This window comes from Lutra lutra, chromosome 7 (assembly GCF_902655055.1).
Source record: "Lutra lutra chromosome 7, mLutLut1.2, whole genome shotgun sequence".
In the NCBI taxonomy this organism is placed as follows: domain Eukaryota; kingdom Metazoa; phylum Chordata; class Mammalia; order Carnivora; family Mustelidae; genus Lutra; species Lutra lutra.
In genome coordinates, this window is record NC_062284.1 from 37437078 (window position 1) to 37464646 (window position 27569).

The window sequence follows — 27569 nt, forward strand, 5'->3', positions numbered from 1 at the left end:
TATTTGTTGCAAGTCCAGGGAGGAAGGAAGAATGGATAATGACTGCTAATGGATACGGAATTTGGGGAAGTAAAGAAAATATTCTGGCATTACTGGTGACTGATGCATGACTTTATAAATGTACTAAAAGAAACCCATTGAATTGTGCAATCTTAAAACAGTGAATTTTATAATGTGATTTTTAGCTCAAAAGATAGAATCTAAAAAGCTAAACAAAAATTTTTAATTTCACCCATCTGTGAATAATTTTCTTTATCTATGACATACAGTAAATTGAGATTTTTTTTGCTGCTACATAAATCTGCATCATATGCTTTAAGATAGAAGTGGAAGTGACTCATTTGTTGGGATATGAGCTAGCCAATCATATTTGCATCTCAGTAAGGTTTCACTGTTCTCAAATCATTAAGACATACGTAGTCTTCAAAAATGACAAAAATGTTTTTTCTGTGTTAAAAATAGCTCTAAACCAGAGAATAGATGGAATGTAGAACTGTTAATTTTCTTAGATGTGATAAAAATATTATAGTTATAAGTAACTGTCCTTATCCTTAGGCATATCCACAACTTACTTTCATATGGTATAAGAAAAAAACTTAAATCTAGGTGGAGAATATCTGGATATTCTTATATTACTCTTTCAAATGACGCAGCAATTGCATTAGTGGGTATTTACCCCAAAGGTACAGAGGTAGTGAAAAGGGGGCCATATGCACCCCAATGTTCAAGCAGCAATGTCCACAACAACCAAACTGTGGAAACAGCCAAGATGCCTTTCAATAGATGAATGAATGGATAAGGAAGATGGGTCCATATACACAATGGAGTATAAGCCATCAGAAAGGATGAATACCCAACTTTTGCATCAACATGGATGGGACTGGAGGAGATTATGTAAGTAAAATAAGTCAAGCACAGAAAGTCAATTATCATATGGTTTCATTTATTTGTGGCACATAAGAAATAACATGGAGGACATTAGGAGAAGGAAGGGAAAAATGAAGAGGGAGAAATTGGAGTGGGAGATGAACCGTTAGAGACTATGGACTCCGGGAAACAAACTGAGGGTTTTAGAAGGGAGGGAATGGGGGGAATGGGTGAGCCTGGTGATGGGTATTAAGGACTGCATGGAGCACTGGGTGTTATACACAAACTATGAATCATGGAGTACTACATCAAAAACTAATGATGTACTGTATAGGGACTAACATAATAAAAAAATTATTCTTTCAAAATTCTGTTACATTTGAAATTTTGTATAGTAGGATGTTAGAGAAAACTGCCTTGAAAACAAAGCTATTCTTCAAAGTAGATGATGACAGTAATGAACAGAAAGTGAAGACATCTAAAAGAGTAATGATATTCCCCAAATTAGGAATTTGTTAAGGTCTTGCAGTGTCTACTTGGCAAAGTACCTGGCAGCATTACGGTTTTATAAGATGGTGAAATGTTAGTTTGCTGGTTTTGTGTTTTTCTGATGGTATCCACTATGGTTGATCTTTTAGACATGGCACAACACTGGGCTGCTCTTTCCACGAAATAAATGGTAGTTGAAAACTTTCTATCCTGTAATATAGCTTATTTTCTTAAATATACATTCATATTTGCCCAGTGAATTTTCCTGATGAAAACAGCTTATGTGGTCTTTTCCCCCCAACAAAAATGGCTTAAGACTTTTGTTTCTATAGTTAATTCACTGTTGGCATTCTTGACTTACTAGAGAGCTCAGTATAATCTGCTTCTCCTCTTCCATGGTCCATGGAGGACTACCTTGCTATATGTACTTCTCCTTTAAACATGTATTTTTTCATCCTTGTTTAATTTCCCTATCACTTAGTAAAGTGATCCAGTAAAAATAAATAAATAAACAAAAATAAATCCAAGCACACTATCTTGTTAAAGTCTTTTTGGAAAGTTGGGAGTACTCTTTAACCTTCAATCTAAACACAATAATATGACCTAAATATATTAGCAAATTTAAAAGAGTAAAATAAAAATGCTGAAACAGTGCCTATGTCATTTCTTAGACTACTTTTATCTTAACTGCAAAAACTTACTAGGCACATAGGATATAGTGGGGGCAGAGAAGAAAAATTCCACGTCAGGAATAGCCCAAGTTAGAGCTATCCAGTTAAATGAATCTGACCTTGTCAGCATCTTTCTTCCTTTTATCCACACCTATCATTACAGAGCTTAATTAGACAGACAAAAACAACAGAGGGCATTTTTCTTAAGCTGTTATAATTCAATTTACCTAGATTAGCATTCCTTCTCACCAAATTTTCTTTTCATTTTTTATTTTATTTATTTTAGAAAGGAGGGGGAAGAGAAAACACACAAGCAGGGGGAGGGGAAATGGGAGAGGGAGAGAGAGAATCCTTAAGCAGATTCCCCACTGAGCACAGGGACTCTGAGATCATGACCTGAGCCAAAATCAAGAGTCAGCAGCTTAAACGACTGAGCCACCCAAGTGCCCCTTCTCACCAAATTTTCTGAAGTTAGGCAGCAATAAATAAAAATTAATAGATACTTTAATATATCAATTAAATTTTGAATAATTATGTGTATTTTTTCAAAACAGTTCATTTCCAACCATCAAAAAAGCTATTTGATAGAAAGAGGCCACTCAAAACATGCAATGAAATAAATATGAAGATTCTTGATTATTATCATTATGTTACAATTACATGGTTAATTTAGTTAACTGGCTTTTTAAGAGCATCTAGTGTATTAGCACATTAAGTGCTTCTTTAATGCTAGTCTATCATTCACACAACTAATAAATACCAAGGAAAAACTAAGGACATTCAAAGGTTTTTTTTTGTTTTTGTTTTTTTTGTTTTTAAAGTTTTTTTTATTTATTTACTTGACAGACAGAGATCACAAGTAGGCAGAGAGGCAGGTAGAGAGAGAGGGGGAAGCAGGCTCCCTGCTGAGCAGAGAACCCGATTCGGGGCTTGATCCCAGGACCCTGAGATCATGACCTGAGCGAAAGGCAGAGGATTTAACCCACTGAGCCACCCGACATTCAAGGTTTTAAAGAGACTTAAAATATCAGTGATACTTGGGCTCTCTGCTCAGCGGGGAGCCTGCTTCCTCCTCTCTCTCTCTGCCTGCTTCTCTGCCTACTTGTGATCTCTCTCTGTCAAATAAATAAATAAAATCTTTAAAAAAAAAATCAGTGATACTGCTATCATCAATATATATATTTATATCTTATACACACACACACACACACACACACGCACACAGAGTCTCTGAGATGCCAAGCTAGAGTCACTAGAGAATACAGAATATCTAGCTTGAACAAATTCATAGATTCAGTAAGGGCTCCAATAAAATGGTAACTGCTATAGCACTGTATGAAGCAGGTTTCTTAACAGCAACACTACTGACATCTGGAGCTGGATAGTTCTTCATTGTGGGGAACTGCCCATGCTTTGTGGGAAGGTAAGTAGCACACTTGGTCTGCATCCTGTAATAGATGCATGCAATAAACTGCAATTGCGACAACCAAAAATGTCTCCAGGCACTGCTAAATATCCCCTGGGGGGCAAGACCCCCTTCAGTTGTCAACCAATACTCTCAAGAAACAGGTGTCAACCTTGGTTTCGTGGTAAAACACTTGGTGAGCTTTTAAAACTCCTTATGTCCAGCTGCACCCCACAAAAATTAAATCAGAGTATCTGGAGGGAGGGGGTAGGAAACAGACTTGTTCTGAAAGCTCCCCAGGTAATTCCAATTCTTAGTTGAAGTTGAGATCAACTACATTAAAGTGACAATTTTATCTATAGAATACTCTCTCCTTTGCAGGGTAACTACGAACTCTGACAGAGTACTGGTGCATTAGTCTTGAGCAGACTCCAGGCTGAGTGTGGAGCCCATGCAGGGCTCAATCTCTCAACTCTCAGATCATGACCTGAGCTGAGACCAAGAGTCAGATACTTAACTGACTGACCTGCTCAGGCACCCCATCCTAACACATTTTTTAACCAAGTATTCAGAAATTCAATAGCATTGCTGCTTATGGTCAAGAAGAAGGGGGGTGCTGTGGGTGGTGAGGGAGGGGTGCAGGAGGTAAAGTAAATTAGGAAAATGTTTCCAAAGATATGCTGGGATGTTGTTTCTTGATAATAATTTCTTTCCATCAGTTGTGAGAGAAATGCATACAAACATGCAACTAATAAAGTTAATTTAAGGTTCTTCTGCATACATTTATAATGCTTTTACTACATTATCTCATCAAATTCATGGGCTTGAATTATTAAAGAACTTAATGATCTCAGCCTATAAAAGTTTAGTGAAGACAGAATGCGGTGAGCTACAGAATAAACAGGGCCCAAGTCTGTTAAAAGAATTGTCTCACAGATCTAGAAGTTACTCTGCCTTAGGCTGTCAGGATATTCATTTAAACTGTTTAAGTTGTCTACAAGGTGCTAGGTTACTATGGGGAGTTAAAACCAGTCTGGAAGACAAGTCTGAAAGACAAGAAAACTTGAGATAGTTACATAATCACATGCTGTGTTGCACTTCCAAATGCCAAAATAAAGAAGGATTCTGTCTAAATATGATGGACAGATCATATGCTTAAAAAAAAAAAAAGACAAAAAGAAAGGAAAGTTAGTGTAAGGAGAAAATACGCCCCCCTCCCCAATTCCTCAAGGTACAGAGTAACAGCAGCCAGAAATAAATTCCTCAGGCAGGATAACAATACTTTGGAGAAATTTTAAAGGAGTGGATATAAGTCAGAGACAGCAAAGGTGAAGTGGAAATCTAAAGCCAGTTTGGGTAGTAGTGGGGAGAGGAAGAGGGAATACATTGAGTGTGCAGATGTGTTTAAAGTCTACCAAAAAAAGAGCCCATTTTCCCCTTCCCAAGGGTCCAGAACTGCTACCAGCAGCCAGTGTGTGCTTCCCAAACAGAACTCTAGAGGGATCTTTCTGAAGAACTGAATGATCCCTGGAGAACATACAGACATCTAGAAATCTCTCAATATAAAGCTTGCTCACCTAAAAGTCAAGCCCAACGGCAGATAAGGCTATATATGGAACTTAACCTGCCATTTAAAAATATGAACAGATAACAAAGAACCCACCGGACACACTGAAGAAAATCTCCAGCACGAAAATTAAAAAAAAAAAAAAGAACCCAAACTTACAATAACAACAACAACAACAACAACAAAAACCCACAGAAGACGCAGAGATAATACAGGAAAGAAAAAAAAATTCACATCTCTATGTACCAAGTAACTTTTATCCAAATTAAAAATGCACAAATCCTTAGTAATTTCACATATTCAAATTTCTCACTGATATACCATGTTTATTCATAACAGCATTGTTAGTATTACCAAAAGGCTAGAAACAACCTAGATGTTCATCAATTGTGGTCTACATGCATAATTCATAGGACAGAATAAGATGCAGCCATTCATGATTAATAATTATGATTATGTAATTATAATTATTTAGGTATAATTCATGCTCTGTTATGGAAAGATCTCAGGATCTGTTGTTGGTTAAGTGCAAAGCACAAGACCAGGTAAATAGTATGCCACCATTTTTGTAAAAAAATGGGAAACTAAAGTATCTAATAGTACTTACTTGTATACTATTATAAAATATTGCTGGAATGATACAAAAGAAACTAATTAAAATTGTTGCCTATGGGGACAGAAAATGGGTGGCTGAAAGGCAAAGGTGAAATGCAATTTCTTCCTTATATATCTTTATACATTTTGACTTATAATCACATGAATATAGTAATTACTCAGAAATTAAATTAAAATGGATAAAACTATAGAGGTGTATGGGTGGCTCAGTCAGGTGAGCATCTGACTCTTAATTTCAGCTCAGGTCATGATCTCAGGGTCATCACACTGAGCCTGGAGATGGGCTCCAAGCTGGGGGTGGAGCTGGCTTAAGATTCTCTTTCTTCCTCTGCACCCCTCCCCCAACCACTGTGAGCACAAATACGCTCTCTCTCTCTCTCTCTCTCAAAAAAAGATAAAACTATAGCTTTTGATCCAACAATTTCCCTTCTAAGTAGTCCATACTTCAGTGTTACTTTTATACAAGTACAACAATATATAATTCAAGGTTGCGGAGTACAGTATTATTTCAATCACAGAAAATGTTTGTAAATAAAGAGCCTGAAAAACACACACCATGGAATATTTATGAAATACTGTGCAGCAGTTAAAAAAAAAAAAAAAAGAGGGGCGCCTGGGTGGCTCAGTGGGTTAAGCCTCTGCCTTCAGCTCAGGTCATGATCCCAGAGTCCTGGGATCGAGCCCCACATCCGGCTCTCTGCTCAGCAGGGAGCCTGCTACTCTCTCTCTCTCTCTCTCTCTCTCTCTGCCTGCCTCTCCGCCTACTTGTGATCTCTGTCTTTGTCAAATAAATAAATAAAATCTTAAAAAAAAAGAAGAAGAAGAAAAGAAAGAAAGAAGTAACTCTCTCTCTATATGGACAAAAAAAGCTACCTAGGACGTATTGCTGTAGTGATAAAAGTCAGACCTATATATATGGTATAGTTTAATTTGAGTTAAAAAAATAAAATCTAGGAATAACTGACATTACGTCTACATATCGAAATATAGAAAGATGGGGCACCTAAATGGCTCCATCACATCAGACTCTTCGTTTTAGCTCAGATCATGTATGGGATCAAGACCCACAAGGGGCTCTGTGCTTGGAGGGAGTTTTCTTGAGGATTTTTTCCCCTCTGCTCTTCTCCCCACTCACAAGCACATGCATGCACACTCTCTGAGTAAATACAGAAAAATAAAGCTATTGGGAATGTTATAATCTCAGGAGGATGTGGGATGAAGAAGAGTAAAGAATGATTTTTATTTGATGCTATACTTTTAGACTTGCAGTTTGTTATAATGAGCATAAATTTGTATATGATTATAGAATAACAAATTAATTAATTTGAGTATCTTATACAAGGTGTTAATATCCAGGACATAAAAAGAACTACTACATTAAAGAACTCAATGACATTAAAAATAACCTAATTAAAAAAAATGGGCAATGGGCTTGAATAAATCTCTCCAAGTACATACAAATGGCCAACAAGCACAAAACATACTCAATACAACCTCACACCCATCAAAGGGTCACTCTAAAAAACCTAGAAAATAACAAGTGTTGACAAGGATGTGAAGAATCTTGTGTACTGCTGGTAAGGATATAAAATGGTGTAGCCATTATGAAAAACAGTATGGTAACTCCTCAAAAAATTAAAAACAGAATTACCACATGATCCATCAGTTACATTTCTGGGCATAAACCCCAAATAACTGAAAGAATGTCGTGAAAATATATTTGCACATCCACGTGCATAGCAGCATTATTCACAATAGCCAAAAGGAAGAAACTCAAGTACCCATGAATGGAAGAATGGATAAACAGAATGTGGCATATACACACAATGGAATATTCTGACACGTGTTATAATGAATGAACCTTGAGAACATTGTGCCGAGAGAAATAATCAAGACATAGAAGGGCAAATACTGCATGATTCCCCTTAGATAAGTGATTCCTAAAGTAGTCAAATTCACGAGATAGATAGCATGGTGGTTTCCTAGGGCAGAGGGAAATGAGAACGGGTAGAGTTTCAGTTCTATGCAAAGAAAAGAGTTCTGTCGATGAGTGGGGGTGTGGTAACACAACAATACGAAGGCACCTAACACTACTGAACTAACTACACACTTAAAAATGGTTAAGATGGCAAGTTTTATGCATTTTACCACAAATTTAAAAAAGTAACAGAAAACATTGTGGTTTTATTATAAGCAAGGCTTAGTGTGAGGTTTAAAAAGTAACTTGCCTATTTGGGAAGAGGAAACAAACATTATATTTAAATGGCAATTTAAATTGAAAAACAGCAGAATATGACAGAATGATTAATTTTAAATAAGTATCAAAAATCAATGATTTTCAATCTTTTTCTCCCTTCTTTCCTTAATGCACCTGAATTTTAAGTCACTTATTTTTCCTGTCAGCCACAGTAGCTCATTTTACTTAATTTTTTTAGATTAGCACCTTCACAGTAGCTTATTTTATTTTATATTAGCATCTCCACAGTAGCTCATTTTAGATGGCAACAAATAAAACCAGGCTAAGGCTTATAGGTGGTAGAGTAGGGATTCAAAAGGAGCCTGGGTTCCCTGCTAGTATCACAGAGCTGCTAAAAGGAAAACTGAATTCTTTCTTCTTAAAACTACTGCTCAGGGCCTCCTGGATGGCTCAGTCATTAAGCATCTGCCTTCAGCTCAGGTCAAGATCCCAGGATTCTGGGATCGAGCCCCAGCTCCCTAATCAGTGGGAAGCCTACTTCTCCCTCTCCTATTCCCCCTGCTTGTATTCACTCTCTTTCTCTGTGTCAAATAAAGAAATAAAATCTTAAAAAAAAAAAAAAAAGAAAGAAAGAAGGAAACTACTGTTCATTGAATGTTCTGTTATATACAAATGAATTTAATCCTTACTGGGTAAGACTAAAAAAGAAAAAAAAAATTGTTTACTCCTCCCCTCCCCCCACTTCTACTTCTTCGTTCTCCATCCCTTAGAAAACCTATCTGTACCCACACCTATAAACCTTTTAGAGCATTGCAATCAGGCTTCATTCCCCAGTACAGTATGTAGACTGCTCTGGCAACAGATCCCAGCAGCCTATTAACTCACATATAACATGGATCTTTTTCTTGTCTTCCTTTTACTTTAGCTCTCTGAGGCACTGGAGACTGGCTGGAGTAAACTCCTTAAAATCTCTCTTATCTGATTATAACAGGCTTTCTTATTTGTGTTTTAAATTCTTACCCATTTTTGGAGAGCTCATGTTCTTCTGCCTAACCCCTAAATACCAGTTTTCTCCCTGTCCTTATCATTTCTTATTTTCTGAGATACTATTCTATTGTTTAAATTTTCAATAACTCTCCAAGACCTACACATGGAAATAAGTCTAATTTTCTTGGCCTGGTCTCTAATATTGTCTCTTGAACTCTGACTATAAGCTATCATGCATTTAATAATACACCTTCCACTTAGAATGCCTTTCTGAATCCCTAGTCTGTTTGGTAAACTTAGCTTTTACAATTTTACACAACACCTCTTGTGTGATGCTGGCCCTTACTCTCTCAGGTTGATTTGGAAACTCCGTGATCTTTTTATTTAGGGATCTGTTTCTCCTATTTGAGAGTAGGGACTATGTATACATGATTAATGCATATACACATTCATGTATACATGTACACATAAATTAATGCAAATAAATTTACTTTAAAATCATTTATTTTAATTTGTTGATTGCACTAAAGCACTACTAATTTCTTCAATGATCTCTTTGTCCTTGGGAGTGGCAATGCTTAAGTCTTAATTGCCTTAGTTTAAAGAAAAGTACTAAATATCTCCCAACTGCCATTAATCACGCTGGGGCAGATAAAAAAAAGTTAAGGTAGTAAGAGTAGTGACAAACTGATAACTAAAGATTCAAAAATATATCATGACTGGGCTTATAGTCATATGTGGGTGGGGGTACTGGAAAAGACTCTGATTTTAAATTAGGAGACTTGTTTTGTATTTCCAGTTATGATTACAATGTAATTAGTGCGTTGAGTGTGATTTGGAAAAATCAGTCAACCTTTCTACAACTGTGTCATATAAGAGAACCAGTTCCTTCCAATATAATATCACTTTTGTGGCTATATTCTGCCACTCCTCTATTATTTATACTTTTTTCACTAAAGAGTTAAGAAGTTAAAGACAGTAACTGAGGAATCTGTGAAAGTACAATTGGTCAGAAAGGGAGAATGTGAGGAAAAGCAATTGATTTAACTATCCCCTTGAAAGTCAAGTCACAGAAACACAGAGAAAAGAGAAACTGGGATAAAAACTTCTAAGAAATAGACCATACCAAGCAAGTGTGGAAAAAAAATCAAACCTGAAAAGTAATAATGTAAACATTAGACAAAGTACTTAGGATAATAACTCAGACACTGTTAGAATAAATTTCAACGGTAGAAATCTTAAACAAACTTTTATCTTAAGACATATTTAATATCCATATTTAACTGTCAAATATGAACAAAAAGTAGTGTTGAAAAAATTTATCTCTTTTATGCTTTAGCTTATTTCTAGCCAGTTAAAAATCTTTAAAATATAATTGAGGCATGGCAAATGCTGCTCCAAAAATTTTAATTTTAAAAAGAGCATCTGGAAAAAGTTTCTAAAGGTCATACAGATTAGTGCAAAAAGAGCCAGCCTTGAAGTAACAAAACCTGGGTTCAAATCTGCCTAGTTATTTCATTTCTTTGAGTCACCCGTAAAGGGAGGGATGGATGGTATTTGTTTCCACTTATTTTATACAGATGCTCTAACATTAAACAATATATTATGCACTTAATAAATTTACAAATTATGCATACACGCTTCGATTTAACATAGATTTAAGATATATAATGATACACTTATGTATCATTTAACTTACGAAGTATTCACTATCTTAACACCATTTTTTTAAAAAAGATTTTATTTATTTGTCAGAGAGAGAGAGCACAAGCAGAGGGAGAGGCAGGCAGAAGGATAAGCAGGGTCTCTGCTGAGCAAGGAGCCTGATGCAGGGCTCGATTCCAGGACATGAGCTCAGCCCAAGGCAGATGCTTGACCAACTGAGCCACCCAGGTACCCCATCTTAACACTCTTAAAACAAGTATTTGTAGGATCTGCTTCTGTCTTCAAGGTTGTCCTAAAAGTTTCATTTACATTATTAGTTAACAGAACAGAAACCACAAACTTAGCTGGTAAGCAACAAAGTATCATACATGTAAAACTAATGTTTATACACAAAATGGCTATATAAAAAAATTAAGACAATCATATTCCTTAAAATATTAGAGTTTTTTAAAAGGGATTTAGAGAGAACATTCGTGTAACAGAAAACACTGCAGCCAAAGTTGTGAAGTTTACAAATCTGAGAGTTTGTGCTTCTACCCAGAATGAAAGCAAACAGATTTTCAGGAGTGCTAAAACAGGCCATATATTATTTAGTAAGAAATCCATTTAAGATTAATGCTTATGCTCTTTCTGAGGCAACAGGAAAGAGCAGCAGCAGCTACTACTATGCCTGTTGCTAAGTGTTTCTAACGATACAGACTTTCTAGATTGGTTCATTCTATCAGCTTCTTCTATTGATCAGATTTTAAGACCAGAAACAACCTTAGATTTACAACTTTAGAAATGTAATATAAAACAGCTTACATAAAACACACAAATGGCTTAAAAAAAAAGATGGGAATATATATATATATATATGAATGACAGATACCCAGAATGGGTCAAAAATATTCATATCAAAGGAGAATTTAACACAAAATACACTTAATATGACACAGGATCATTTTTTGTTGACAAAAGGCCAAAACTATAACAAAGATTTAAATCATGAACCTTTTCTTCTATCAAACAGCCCAGAAATCTATAAAACAAAACCCATTAAAAATATTAAGAGGAACTGTGAGAAATGTCACTTTTGCAAGAGATTAACATACTACTCATCTTCAACTGATTAAACAGCAAAAAAAAAGGATTTCACAGAATTTGTAGGATTTGAAAAATACAAAAAAGTGGATTTAGCACATATCAATATACTTGAATACACAGTGATATAAAAAGAATGTCCAGAAGTACTTATAGAAACTGATAATTCGTTACGCTGAAAGAAGACCTCAACAAATATAAAAATTCAGAAATTGAATGACTTTCACTATTTGATCACAATATAATGAAGCCACAAATTAATCAAGTGCAAAACAAAAGAAAATGAAAGAACTCTCTTAAGCACATTAAAAGTTAAAAAAAAAAAACCCCACCAAACTTCTATTTTGGGTCAAAGAAGAAATTAGAGCTATAAAAATCACACTATTAGAACATAATGGTAATTTAACAAATCATATGCATACCTAAGGAGTACAGCCAAAACCATAATCAGAGGTGAACTCAGAGATATAAATGTTCATATCTTAAATATGAAAAGAATGAAAACAAAGAATTCCATTTAAAGAGTAAGAAAAAAATCCCAAGGAAATCAGGAGAAGGAAAAGAAAGGCACCTAATAAGTAAGAAAAGGGACAAAAAATCCACCCAAAACCAAAACCAAAACACCCTGATATATCTTAACTTCATTTTTTTTCTGGAAAAAAACAAAACAAAACAAAAAACAAAACAAAACAAAACAAAAAAACAATAGAAATAAACTACAACTAAGTATAATTTGAAAAAAAAAGGGAAAATGCAAATGTTTAAAAACTAGAAACACAAAAATAGATATGAGATATAGAAGATAACTCAATTTAGTAGAGAATAATATATGTAATGCTATGCTGATACATTTGAAAATGTGACTGAATTCAAGGAAAAACAAATTACTAAATTTGACTAATGAAGTAAAAACCTAACCAGAAAAAACCCACAAAAAATTGTCAAAGAATTACCTCCAACAAAGGCTCCAGGCCTAGATGGTTTTATAGTTGAGTTCTTTAAAACTTTCAAGAACAAATAAGTCCCATGCTATATAAACTGTTCCAGAGCACAGAAATTTAGGGAAAGAGTTCCAATTCATTTACGAAGCTGGCCTAACCCTGATATCAAAACCTGACAAAGATAGCACAAAAAAAGAAAATTACAGACCAAAATATTCACTCATAAATATAGATGCAAAGATCCTAAATAATATACTTGAAAACAGAGATCAACAGCACACTAAAAGGTTACACATCTTGATATGAAGAGAACATTCATACTAGAACTAAAAGAAGGGTTTATATGTTAGGTAATATCTTTATATTTCACATCAATAGGTCAAAGAAAAAAGCACTTCATAATAATCTCAATAAATGCCCAAACGCATCTGATAAATTTCAATATCCATTTCTTACAAAATAGCAAATAAAGTCCTGATAAACTATAAATGATACATCCTTAACATCAAAGAACTGTAAGAGAAAATGATGCCTATCATTGTTATTATTTAAAATCAGAAGGAAAACCCATTACATGTAATAAAATAAAGAGAATGAAGAAGACATACAGAATAAACTTTACTCGAGTCAAAAGTAACAACTGAAAAATTCAGTAAATATAAAATGTACAACATAAATAGAAGTCTACAGATATCCTATAAATCTAAACAAATCAACAGTAAAGCAACAGAAAAAATATTTTTAATATAAATAATAATATAAAAATTACCAAGGAATAAAACTTAATCAGAAAAACAAGTGGACTTAATTGAAGGGAAAAAACGGGAACTTCAATGAAGGGCACGAGAAAGACGTAAATTAAGAAACATACTTCTAGCTCTGAAATTAATTTTTCTAATATAAGATTTCATATTTAATGTATTTTGAATCAAAATTCCTTTGAGGTTTCCTTTTTTAAAGTTAGAAAAGTGATCCCAAACTTGATATGAAAAACATTAACTCGTCTGAAAATAAAACCAAGGAAAATTTTTAAAAAGAGGGATAGGATAGTAAGAGGAGTCTGGTCCTACCAGTTTTTTAAATAGTTAATAGTTAAAATATTAAAAATGATATGGTACTGGAATAAGAACAGAAAATATCAAAGAAAAAAACCGAAGCCAAAAAGGGCTTTAGTAAGTTCAAAGTTATATTATAGATTAGTGTATTAAAGAGAAAAAAATCATTCAATAAATGAGGCTGGAATAATTAGTTAATAATATTCAGGAAAAAAATGAAATTAGTTGCCTTATCTAATGGTATTCACCAAAATAAATACCAGATGGACTAATGGATTATACATGAAAAGTGAAATAAGAGATATCTTTTAAAAAATCTAGGAAAAATAGATGGATATTCAGCTGCTAGTGGCATGGGGAAGTTCTAAGCATAACAGCAATGCTACAAGCTGTAAAGAAAGTGGCTAAATCAGACTACTTATAAAGAGATTAACTAAAACAATAAACAGTAATCTTGAAAAGACATTTACATTTTAATAGTTAATATCTTTAATATATAAAGGTCCATAAACCAGCAATCTCAATTTTGATAACATACACTGAATTATATCATCAAGAATATTCACTGTAGTGTTATTTGCCACAGTTCCCCCTTCAAGTATTGTGTAACCAGTGGGGCCAAATTTAGTTAAACAATAACAAGAACATATACATAAGAAGAAGGCATTAGAAAAAAATAAAAAGAAAAAAACCAAAGTGGTTATTTTTAGATAGTAAGATTTACTTACTTTTATTTAAATACTTTTTTTTAAATACATTTATAACTCTTTCCCAAAACTGTAATGATGAACACATACTACTTTCGTAATTCAAAAATAATATAAACACATTAATGATCATTTTCATAAACATGAGATTATCAGAATTCAAGTTTCAACAAATATAAAAGTTCAGGATCATTTGTAAATTAATCTGTTTTTGCATGCTGAAAGCCCCTTAAAGCTTTCTGTTCCTATTAGTACTTAATTTAGCATGAAAATAGAGTTAAACGAAGTCAGTCAGTGCTATCGTAGATTATACCTTCATTTTTTCTCTCAAAGGGATTTTGATTTTAATGACTGTAAAAGGGATTAATTTCACAAAAAAAATACATCTGAACATCATTGCAATAAATTATACAAGGGTCTATATACAATAGAATCGTTTAAAATAAAGGTATATTTAATAACATTTTTTTCAGTGAGTATTTAAAATAGAATCAATTTAAGACTGGTCATTCTATGTTAAGTTTTTTTGCAGGAAACCTCATTAAGGTACTCCAAATAGGAAGATGATTAATTAGTCTAAAAGGCCATTAGGAAAGGACAAAATTTCTCTAAAATTATTTTCAGAGAAAAATGTTATTTTTTGTCTAACTGAAGTCTCTTCTGTGATTTAAAACTCTTATACTTAAAAAAAATGTAGTTATACTACATTTTGCTTTCTTTAGACAATACAACTTAAAATAATTTTTAAAACTTTTAACTAGTTATTTCCTGATATGTTGATCTACTTCTTGCCTGTTTATAGTCCTCCTACATTTTTCATCTCTCAAGTTTTTTAAACCCACATGGCAAATTATGGTTTAGGCAATGGATAATCAAATGAAAGAATGATTTGAATCTGGAGCTCCCACAGGCTATGAGGATGTGGCCCCATAAATATACTTTCTTCTCAGCCCATGTCATGCTAATACATCTTACTGTGCTATGTCTCTTATCCCAGTTGCATTATTTATAGTATGTATACTAAGTCTATGTATACTAATTCGTATTTTGAGCAGCTTATTTATTCAGCACAAGGAGAAGTCATAGCCAACTTTATTTCTAAATACTTGACCAACCTTTTCTACCCATGCAGTATGCTATCACTCAAATTTAACAAGTCTGCCTTCTCACCCATTATGAAACACTCACGGAACCTGAGTTCTAGCCATATATTGGCCCCTAACTAGTTTTGTGACACTGGGAGAGTCACCTAACTTCCCTGGGTTTCAGTGTTTTCATCTATACAACAGGGACAAGAATACACTAAAAGACTTAAGTCTCAAAACACTGAAATTTTATTATCAATGTCAGGGATCAGAGTCCATTCTAATTGCTCTTAATATTAAATTAGTGTCTAGTACATGGAAACCCTGTAGGGAATACAACTGAAAATAAAGTATATTCTTAGTGAAATGGTTTTTGAACTAAAATACCCAGACTGAGGTATAGTACTTTATAGTATTCTAAAGAGGCATAATCATTACCATGGTTCTTTCACATTCCATAAACAAAACAGGTATTTCTTTCCTAGTCACATTATTATAAAAAATTTCCCTTAACTACTTCTTCCCCTTTCAACTCTAGTCAAGGTCCCTTCCTTTTATCTCTGCTGCTCTCCACTACCACTGCAACTTAATTACTCAAAATTGAAGTTCCCACTGCTTCCACACAATGATGAAATGCTTTATTTCTTTTTTGTTTAGGAAAAACCTGTAACTTTTCATAATGAAAAGAATTATGAGGGTTTATGGGAATCTCAGAAAATGATTTAATAGAAAAATAGAACAATTCTTTGTCAAAGGCAGGAAACCTTTAAGGAACATAAGGACTGCTTTAATGGGCCAGAATCACAGTTCCACAAAGGTAGGGTACGGTCTTTAATGATAATGCAAAAAAGGGTTCTACCGTGGAAAGATGTAATTTCAAAAAAATATATGAATATTTCAAGTTCTCTGATTAATTCATTATGAAAATGTCATATTTTATTTTATCCATTTTTGCCTTTTGAGAAACTAGCAAGACATTTCTGGATAACTGGTTCCTCAACATTTCCTACTTCAGACAACTTTTAGAATTTTAAAGCTATAAGAAACCTCATACTTCTTCAATTGCCTCACTTTATAGATAATGCATCTGACAAAAAGAATTGTTAAAACAACTGTCTAGGTCACAACTTTAATGACAGAATCTATTCTGTTGATACTCAGTCCAGAGTTTCTTCAACATATCACATGTTTACTGATATTAACACCCTTTTAATTAATATTTGCTTCTTTGTAGTTTTATAGGGTTATCTGTTTTAATTAGTTAGGTTTAGTAAAAAATTAATACTATAAATACAAACATATTTTTCATGAATGAGAGGAGCTGTCTCTTATTCATTATATCTTCAGAACTTACACAGGGTCTGGCACGAGCAGGTATTCAACAGATTGTTATAAATTAAGAGAATGAACCTTATTATAGACTTGGGTCACACGCACTCTTAGCTTTAATTTTTTTAAAGAAAAAAAAATCTAAAGCTCTTCAGTTTAACGTTGTTCCCTTGATCATTTCAGACATTTGTCTCTCGACTTTCTCTAGCTCCATTATGTTCCTTAAGGTGAGGGAATCAATTTTGAATGAAGGTAGAGGTTTTCTTTCTAGATACCAAAATCTCAGTAAGTGTATGATCTTACAAGTGTATGATCTTAGCATGATCTTACACTGGTTAACAATAGCATTTATCTGACACTTTTCTTTCAAACTGTATAAATACAACACATGAACCCTTGCTGGTTTGACACTTAAATACTTTTAAAATGTTGGTTTTATTTACTCTGCCAGAACAAATTCTGTCAAAAATGTTAAACAAAACTAGACTTAGCAACTATTACATTGTCTTTATCCAGAAGGCCCATTAGTCTCTCTATTTTTGTTTCCTGTATTTAAATAAATTATCTGTACAAATGACATTATTTGAAAGTCTAATATGTATAAGCCACTGAACTCCCTCATTCATGAATAAGTATTTCACAATATTCTAGAAACTTAGCCTTTTTTTTTTTTTTTTGGTTGGTATAGAGAAGCATTAGAAAAGTTTTGGACATATGAAAAAGGCCTATAGGAAGTCTAAATAAAAAACATGTTTTAGTTTTCCCTTACACATTGACTTATTTATTGCCTTCCACTATTCTTCTAACTCCAGACACCCCCTTCCTTTCATCCTTAAGAACTCTATAGGATCCCTTTCATTCATCAATCCTATATCATCATCATTCTACCCTCAAACATCCCTCCTATCATCCAAAGAGAAATCCTTTTATTCAGTAATCTGTCCTTGATGATATATGCTACCAGAGAAGCTCAGAGATGGAAAGAACCTTAGAAATCTCTAAGTCAAAATCCCACATGCCACTGTGATATTCACTAATGATAAAACAAATTATTATGGCCAAATACAGTACTTAAATGGTTTAACACATCAGCATGCCTAATGTATGCACATGATACTTACTTGTACTCATCATAGACTTCTTGTTTGGGCAATGAAGTCTCAGGATGTTCTTCTAGCGTATTTCGAATCCAAGAAAAGGCATGCATTTGCTGTGCCCGACTAGATGACACGGCATTCTGATCACTGATTATAAAACAAAAACATGTTTTAGCTGAACCAGACAGCAACTGATTGATAATTTTTGAGCCAGGCCTATAAGTTCCATTAAAGAATTATGTGTAAACACACTATAAATGACCAAACCAAACTTAAACCATACAGTGGATGCCCAGTGATCTATATGCAAATTGCCCACCTGTGGTTGTGAGCCGTTTTCTACAGCTAGTGACAGACTGAAGTTATTGCCCTGCTCCATCCCTCCCGATGGTCTCTATAGAGGCACAGGTGATGGAGCAGTGAATTCGTTTGGTGAAAATTACCTCGAAGTAGATATTTGTTCACTTACTTACCTGTTCATTTGCCTAAATTTGCCAAATCATCAAAGTTTTAAAGTAAGCTATAGAAAAAATACTTTCTATTTGCTTAGTATTTTCAAGTAACTACCCTTGAGCCCTTCAAGCTCCAGAATGCAATTCACACCAGACAGGTTTTGAGAGGACAAACTTCCTCCTACAGTCAGTCCTTCCTACAACTTCCTGCAACAGTCCTTCCCCAGACCAATACTTCTACTAAACATCCTAAGTTTTTACTATACGGCAGAGTCATTTATAAACTAAATCCATAAAATGTACACCCAAGATAACATAAGGGAAGATCCTCTATTGATTCTGACATTCATCCCAGCTAACTAGAACAATAACTTATTTAATTCCAAAGATAGTGAGCAAGTTTCTAGGACAAAAAAATGATTAAAATGGTTATAAAATTTGGTTTGAGGGAGAAGGGGTAAAAGCAACAGAATTTTCATGCCATTTCTTTTTATACACAATTTTAAAGTAACAGAATTTTAAGTATAACTCACATGAATGAAATGAACTTTGAGAAACTTAGAAGAATAATGAAACTTTTAATAGCATGCATGGGCTAACATCTCTATTTTCTACATGAAATTATTAAATATTTTTAGTAATGAAAATACAGTAATATTCTCAAACACACTTAAAGTATCTTATATTTACAATAAATTCATGTTCCATATATGCAATTTAACTTTTTCTTTTTGATATTCTGTCAACTGTTCACCTAGCAGTACTAAAAAACAAAAACAAAACTCCTGTAGCTTCATTGCTTATAATATGCATGTTTTTTGCTTTTCTGTCCAATTTTTACATTCCTTCACACTGCATAAATACATTGATCTGTTTAAGAAACAACCCAAATTACATTCCATAGCATTTACCCAGATGTAAAAATGAATCAGCAAAAACTATAAGTAAACACTTAACCAAATATGATCAAAGACTAAAAGATCTACTATTTTGCCATTCTGTTTTCTGATGATTTTAGGAATAGCACACAACAATAACACCATGACACACACCCTACACACCATAGGGATGTCCTATTAACACTGTAATTAAGGCAAAAGCAAGAAGAGATATACCTTTTCTCTCCATTGCTGAGACCAGAAGGCAGCTGAAGGTAGAGGTAGAGTTTCTCTAGGTCTGTAAAATTCTCAACTTCTTTCTAGTTACAAAAGATGAAAAGGAAAACATTTTAAAACCTTGTTTATCCCTCAACAAAATTTACTAACACCCATGTACTATTGGTAGGAATGTAAATTGGTGCAGCAATTGTGGAATACACTGTGGAGGTTTCTCTAAAAACAGAAATACCATATGACCTAGTAATTCCATTGAGTATTTACCCAAAGAAAATGAAAGCATAAATTCAAAAAGATATATGCATCCCTATGATTACTGCAGCATTATTTATAATAGCCGAGATATGGAAGCAACCTACGTGTCCAGTGATAGATGAACAGATAAAAAAGATGTGGTATAGATATACAATGGACTATTACTCAGCTGTAAAAAATAATGAGATTTTGCTATTTGCAACAACATGTATGGACTTAGAGGGTATTATGCTAAGTGAAATAAGTCAGAGAAAGACAAATACCATGTGATCTCACTCCTATGTGGAATCTAAAAAATGAAATAAACAAAAGAGTAGGAACAGACCTGTAAGTACAGAGAACAAACTGGTGGCTGCTAGAAGGGAGGGGAGAGGCAAACGGGTGAAGGGGAGCAGTAGATACAGGCTTCCAGTAATGGAATGAGTAAGTCATACAGCATAAAGAATATAGTCAATGGTATTATAATAGCATTGTACGGTGACAAACGGTAGCTACACTTGTCAGCATAGCATAATGTAGAGAAACTTGCTGAATCACTGTCATACACTTGAAACTAATGAAACCTTGTGTGTCAACTATACTTCAATAAAAAATAGTAATTAAAAAATAATGACTGTATAAATTTAAACCAGATGGAATGAATCACCTGCCAAAGAAAAAAAATTAGGCTTTTTTCTCATCAATAAAGTAATAGTTAAGTTGCTTGATAAATTTATTGCACATAAAAAGTTACTAAGAGAAAATGGTAATTTTTTTTTTTTTTAAAGATTTTATTTATTTATTTGACAGAGATCACAAGTAGGCAGAGAGGCAGGCAGAAAGAGAGGAAGGGAAGCAGGCTCCCTGCTGGGCAGAAAGCCTGATGGAGGGCTCAATCCTAGGACCCTGGGATCGTGACCTGAGCCGAAGGCAGAGGCTTTAACCCACTGAGCCACCCAGGCACCCCTGGTACTTTCCTTTTAATTCTTATACTCTAGATACAAATAAAATCAATGTTTAGACAAAAAATTTCTCAGTTTTAATCACATTTAAAGAAGGAGTACTGCACAGGATTATAGGAAAAGTTCTAGACTAGCAGTCAAAAGAACATTCATCAGTTAGTCTTAGCCTAACCATTTTACGACCAAGAAGCTTTGGTGCTCTGTCAAATTTTCCTTACAAATGCAAAATGGGTGAGATGACTTCTGTCATCCTTTTCTAATTCTCAGAAACCAGAACACATGACTGATGATGCTACTGACACATGGAGATAGAACTGAGGTGTAAAAATCCTGCAGTACTACCAACAACCCTTTCCACACAATGCAGATGTCATTATTCACAGAGCTGCAGCCGGGGCTATTTGGAGGACCTATCTGTAAGACTCTCTGTAGCTTTTCTGCAACTATATCCTTTTGTCTCTAAACATATCCTTTAAAATAATTTCTGCTATACTGTGGACTGTATATAGCTTTCTTTCCCAGCTCTGTTTGCAACAAAGTAGCTTTAAATGTGCCACAAACCCCTGTTACAATAAAAATATCACAGTGAAATTCTGGTAGCCTAATTCAAGTGAAACTCCACTGCAACTGAAAACGTGGACAAATTATTGGCATTCCTGATAACAGAATTTATCTTCACATAATAAAACACAGCTTAAACACAGATCCAATTTTAAAAAAGTTTAAAACAATGTAACTTAGCCTATTCTTACTCTCAACAGAATTCATCTATAAGACAATTTAATCCTAGAATTCATCCACAAAATGATTTAATCTATCAATTACATGTAAATAACTCCCAAATCTTTTTTTTTCCATTCCACTGTCTATAGGGTCTTCTTCCAATTAGCTCTCACTCCAATACCTAATAGATTTATCTGCTATATCCTGTATAACTCTCCTCTCAAAGAAAAGAAAAGAAAACAAAACAAAACAGATATTTTCTTTCCCAACTGTTCCTTAACACCTTCTTTTCTCCAGTTCCCTAGTGTGTTCAGTTTTAGAGTATGTTTAATTTTGTTCCTCATCATACACTCCACTTTATTTAGCTCTCTTAACTCTTTACCCCATATACTTCCAGGCTCTTTATTTTCCTTGTCACATGTAAGTCTAGGTGTTTAGCTTTCTTTTAACAGTAAAGAAGAATTCATTTACTCATTTATTTATTCACTGATTTTATTTACTGCCATGTTCTATAAATGATTTGCAATAATTACAAATTCAAAATGGACCTACAAAGACTGGAAATACCAAATGAACAACACGATAGTCCTTGCCTTAAGGAACTTAGAAAGATTCGTAATCACTAAAAAGTACAACACTAGCTGGTTTCCTTACCTCCAACCTTCCCTTACTTGAATCTATCTTAAATATAGTTCCTAAAAAACTTTCTGTTCAATATTATTAACATCACCCACTTAATCTCAACAATGTCTATCATATTAAATCCAAAGTAGACTAGGTTACAAAAAACCCACATAAGAAGTTAAGTTCTCAAAGCAAAGTTACTGAAACCAATTTCAAGTTTAGGGGAAATCTCAAATATTACCAAGTTAGTTGAATGAACTAAGGTGATAATTTCCTACTATTATGGTTGAAGACCTTTTCTTCTTCTTCTTCTTCTTTTTTAAGAGAGGGAAAGAGAAGGGGCAGGAAGGAGAGGGAGAGAATCTCAAGCAGATTCTTCACCCAGCTTGGAGCCCGACATGGGCTTGAACCCACAAACCTGAGATCATGACTTAAGCAGAAATCAAGATCACACACTTAACTGACTGACCCATCCAGGTGCCCCAAAGATCTCTTCTGAAAACTTATGAGGACTTTTCTCACATACATCTCAATCTTTGTAAGAAGATATACAAAAGGAAATCATTAAACTAAAGTTTGATTTAAGAAATGTCTAAAAACCTTCCAGGAAACCACCTCAAACTTAATTTTGCATGTGACCTAGTTAGTGCTTTGCTCTTTCACATCCTGAACAGAAAGCCTGTAGCAAACAATCAGATTCAGCATTCAGTTTGATATCATGTGATCCTTGGGGGGGGGCATTACACAAGATAAGCAAAATCAAGTTACTTTTGGAGGTTCAACATCAATTTTGGCGTTCGAGTGCTACCACTGAAAAATTCCCTTCCCTTCTGAAGTTTTGACTGATAAAAAATATTCATTCACATCATGAACTAGTAGCATGGAGCTATCTAATTCCTTCTATAAGGAGCAAGTAAAGTGGTAAAGAGAACATGAAACAGATACACTGCTCATCAATATTCCATTTGCTCACCTACATTTCTCAGTTTCCTTTGTAGCTAGTATAGGACCATGAATGGAGCACCAATGATATATTTCATTTCTCAGTTAACAGAATTAAGAATCAATGTTCCATTCTCTTTCTCCCTTTGTGCACCTTGGAAGCCATGTCTTTCACTGGTGAAAGGATAACATGCCAGTGTCTCAATGTGGGTTCCCAAGGGACTATGTGGAAAAAGGGCCTCCAGTGATCTATGCTGTACATATGATGTGAAAGAAAGTAAATTTTTGTGTTTATGATACTGGTTTTTCAGGCTTACACTGTTATGGCAGCACAGTCTAGCCCACCCTAATTAATATAGAAAGTTAGACCTTTCTCTCTAGCACTTCTGAGAGAACTGAAGATCCCTATTCTATATGTAGATAAAAATGTGAGGAGGGGGAAAGGACTCTTCATTGTAATCACAAAATCTTTTATTCAATCAATTTTAGAATAGTATTTATTCTTTTTAAATTTATTTTCATTTTTTAAGAAAGATTTTTATTAATTTATTTGACAGAGAGACAGCAAGTGAGGGAACACAAACAGGGGGAGTGAGAGAGGGAGAAGCAGGCTTTCTGCTGAGCAGTGAACGGGATGTGGAACTTGATCCCAGGACCTTGAGACCATGACCTGAGCTGAAGGCAGACACTTAACGACTGACTGAGTACCCAGGCACCCCAGAATAGTATTTAACTTATTAACTTATTGTGAAATTTCAAATGAAATTAACTACAGATATAAAATATTTATCAAAAGGGAACATGAGCTAAAAAAAAAAAAAAAGGTTGAGAAGCACCACTTTAGAACATAGAGCCTTCATGTCCTCTTCTACTTAACTTTTATTTCTAGAAAAAAAAAAAAAAAAACCAAAAAAAACAAAAAAGCCCTAACTTTAGCAGCCTGGATGGCTTAGTTGGGTAAGTGTCTGACTCTTGACTTCAGGTCAGGTCATGATCTCAGGGTTGTGAAATCAAGCCCTGTGGGGGGTTCTGCACTGGGTATGGAGCCTCCTTAAGATTCTCCCTCTTCCTCTGCACTCCTCCCAGGTTAAAAACCCCCTAGGCTAAAAAACAAAACAAAACAAAACCAAAGACCAATTAAAAAAACAAAAAACAAAAAAACTACTTAAAAATTCAACTCTAATAATTTTGGATACATGATCCTATAATATGCCTATTTGTCCCTCTACTTTGGGCCACAGCAATTAGTCAAGAATTCATACTCAATTAGTTCACATTTCCTGGGTTTTTTTTGCATTTACTATTCAAAAATGATTTTCAGTGTCTAGTTATACCTTCCCCTCTCAATTAGATTGAAGATTCTGGTTTGTGCAAATGCAATCACCTTTTTTTTTTTTTTAAAGATTTATTTACTTATTTGAGAGAGAGTATGCAAGCAGAGGTGGGAGGAAGAGTTGAGGGAGGGAAAGAGAGAATCCTAGGCAAACTCCCTGCTGAGCACCTGGAGCACGATTTGGGGGTTGATCCTAGGATCTAAGATGATGACCCAAACTGAAATCAAGAGCCAGCTACTCAACCACTGAGTTGCCTAGGTGCCCCAAACTCAATCATCTTTTGAAACAGAATCCTGAAAGATGAGACAGAGAGAAATGGGAATCCTTTTAATATTTTAATATCCCATTTAATTTTTTAAATTTCAAAGTACAGGAAGTAGGTACACATGCACCACTATTCACTTTTAAATGATGCTAACTTTTTGCCATATTTGCAAATTCGTTGACTTTAACAGATTACATAATAGTTGCATGGATTAAAACCAGCTTATTCATTCTTTACTGATAGACAATTATCATAAAATTTTATTACTTCAAATAGCGCTACAGTGAAAATCCTTAATTTTGACTGGTGTATCTTTGTGCTAGAGTTTTTTTCTAGGGTTTAACACTTAAAAGTAGAAATACTTGGTCATCAAAGATGCAGATCTTCAACTTTATTGAGTATTTCCAAATTATTCCCTGAAACCATTATGCCAATTTATATTTCCAAGAGCAAAACTACAGTTTTTCTATATCCTTGTTAAAATTTAAGATTTAGAAGTTAGCTACTCTTATGGGTATGAAAAAGTATTTCACAGTCTTAAATTTTCTGGTTGAAGATAAGACTGAATATTTTTTTGTATTATTTATCATTTGAGTTTACTCTGATACAAAGGCTATCAAATTCTAGCATGCATCAGAGTCACCTGAAGAGTCTGTTAAAGACTGCTAAACCCCACCTTCACAATTCCTAAATCAGTAGGGTCTCAAGTGGGGGCTAGAGAATCCTGATTTTTTTTTTAAGATTTTATTTATTTATTTGACAGAGAGAGAGCGACAGAGGGAATACAAACAGGGAGAATCACAGAGGGAGAAGCAGGCTTCCCACCAAACCAGGAGACCAACTCGGGGCTTGATTCCAGGACCCTGGGATCACGACCTGAGCCAAAGGCAGTCACTTAATTACTGTGCCACCCAGGCTCCCAACCAGATTTCTAATCGTTCCCACTGATGCTGATACTGGTATTCAGGGAATCTCATCTAAAGAACCATGCTGTTCAAAGAACCACACATTTGAAAGTGAGAGTATTTATCGTGTAGTCTGTATACTAATTCTCCATTGGCTATACATGCTGCTATTACATTCTCCTAGTTGTAGCTTGTCTTTTCATTTTGTTTTTGGAGTCTTTGATGCAGAGAAGTTTTTAATTTCCAGGAAGTCAAATATATCAACCTTTTATAATCTGTGTTTTCTGTGTCCTGTTTTGAAATCCTTTCCTATCCTAATATCATAAAACTAGCCCTTGTTTTCTTTTTAAGTATTGTTTTTCACATTTAGGTGTTTAATACCCCTAGAATTTATTTTTCTATAAAGCAGAGTTCTAATTAAAAATTTCCCACAAGTTTAGCTAATTGTCCAATATAATTTATTATAGTTCACCAATTCCCTTCTCATTTTTTCATACCATATCTATATTGGGATTCTTGTTTACTTACAGGTTAACAAGATATGCCATCTTTACTTTTGGTATTTAAAAACATCTTTCTCTAAGGTGTAATTTAATTTAGAAAAAATCAACGATTTATCCTCGAGAGTAATATAGCAAAATGTATGATTCACTGGTCCTTCTTGAACTTGTGTCACAGAATTTTTCTATAAAAATATTACCCAATAACTGATTAACACAGCAGCTTTGATAGAGCTTTTATAAATCTGACTTTAACAGGCAAGTTTCCTATTGATAACCAGTATGAATATATGACCTATATATTAAAAGCAAATGAAACAGCTGCTACTTGAGCTTGATAGACTGACACTTCAAATCTAATCTATCTAAAGCAGTAAGATATAGCAGCAGTGAGGTGCAGAATATAGAATTAGAAGGCTTAGAGCCAAACTCCAGATTTGCACTCATTAGCTTTGTGATATTAAGCAAGCTGTTCAAGCTGAGTAATCTGTAAAACCATGATAAAATGCTCATAAAATTTTTGTGAGGATTAAAAGTAATTTATAAAATGTATATATGATAGATATTATTATATAAATATTATTCTGAAATATATAACTGCTTAAGAGATTTTGGTAGAAGAGTTTATTATTTAAATTCTATCAACAAGTACATAATCTTTTATTTGAAAAAGCAAGATGTCTTGTAGCAAATATTTTAGCCTGGTGACCTCCACTAACTTAGGGGGTACATAGAACAATGCTCCTAGGTTTCATATATAAGCATCACACTTGCCCCTAAGTTATTGAAGACAATGTTCCACCAGCACTAACTTTCCACAGGGTGAATGCAGAAAAAGGTAGATACTATTCCCTCCTAAGCCACCAAGATGAAATAGAAATTAGAAATTACTTCTGACAACAACTGTGCTACTAGAAAGAAATCAATTTAAGCATTATAGGTCAGAAATAAAAGCTTTTCCTAGGCTGGATATGGAATGAAATGTGTAACTTTTCACTTGTCTTCTATCATAAAAAATACTTGAAACAATATACTATATTTCAAAAACTGAGTTTATTTTTAGCATTCCTGCTTGGATGCTCAAGACATCTACCTCTGAACTACCAATATAAACAGGATGGACTGCCAAGGATCGGGCTGAATTTCAAATGTCTGACTACCAGAACTCGAAGCCCTTCAAGCAGATGGTTTGTATTTATTGCCATGGAATATAGTTATAAGGCAGTCTGAATGGAGAGATCTGGTCCTGTTTTGAGGGACCATCTTGGATCGGGTTTACGCTATTAATTTCTCAAATGTTAATAAAAAGGAATTTTTCCTATTTGAAATCAGTTTTGCTATAGTGTTGTATTTCCTGTTATGAGACTTCCCTCTCAGATGTTATTCAGGTTTGTTTGTAATAAGATCACAAATAAGACCCCCCGGGTAAGGGCCGATACTTAACAAAGACTTTAACAAATTGAAGGCTCAACTGTGAAGCTTTTATGCAAATCCATGGTGAACTGACATCTGAGGATCATTATCTTTATTTCCAGAAAAAGCTGAAACTCTTCTATTGAGATGTATAAATACCCTTCAAAGAACTGGCTAGGTCGACAATGACTGAATTCTGGTGGAAGAGGAACAACCAGGGTATCACATCCATAATTCTTTAAACTTTACTTTTCAAAGTGATATCAGAAAAAGGCTTTTTAAAAAAGTTTTAACTTAAATTTGTATGTAGAACTTAAAGCTTAAAATCTAGAAACCTACA

At 34.1% G+C, this 27569-nt stretch overlaps 1 protein-coding gene across 4 annotated transcripts in view; it reads right to left on the bottom strand.

Annotated features, from left to right (window-relative positions):
- The window catches only part of RFX7 (regulatory factor X7), a 143242-nt gene that overhangs the window by 31108 nt on the left and 84565 nt on the right, over window positions 1-27569 (bottom strand). For all 4 annotated transcript variants that reach the window (XM_047737999.1, XM_047738000.1, XM_047738001.1 and 1 more), the window contains 2 exons: window positions 19328-19410; window positions 17785-17907 (listed from right to left, as the gene is read on the bottom strand). In XM_047737999.1, coding sequence (XP_047593955.1) covers window positions 17785-17907; window positions 19328-19410 — 206 coding nt within the window. The remainder of the gene's footprint in view (window positions 1-17784; window positions 17908-19327; window positions 19411-27569) is intronic.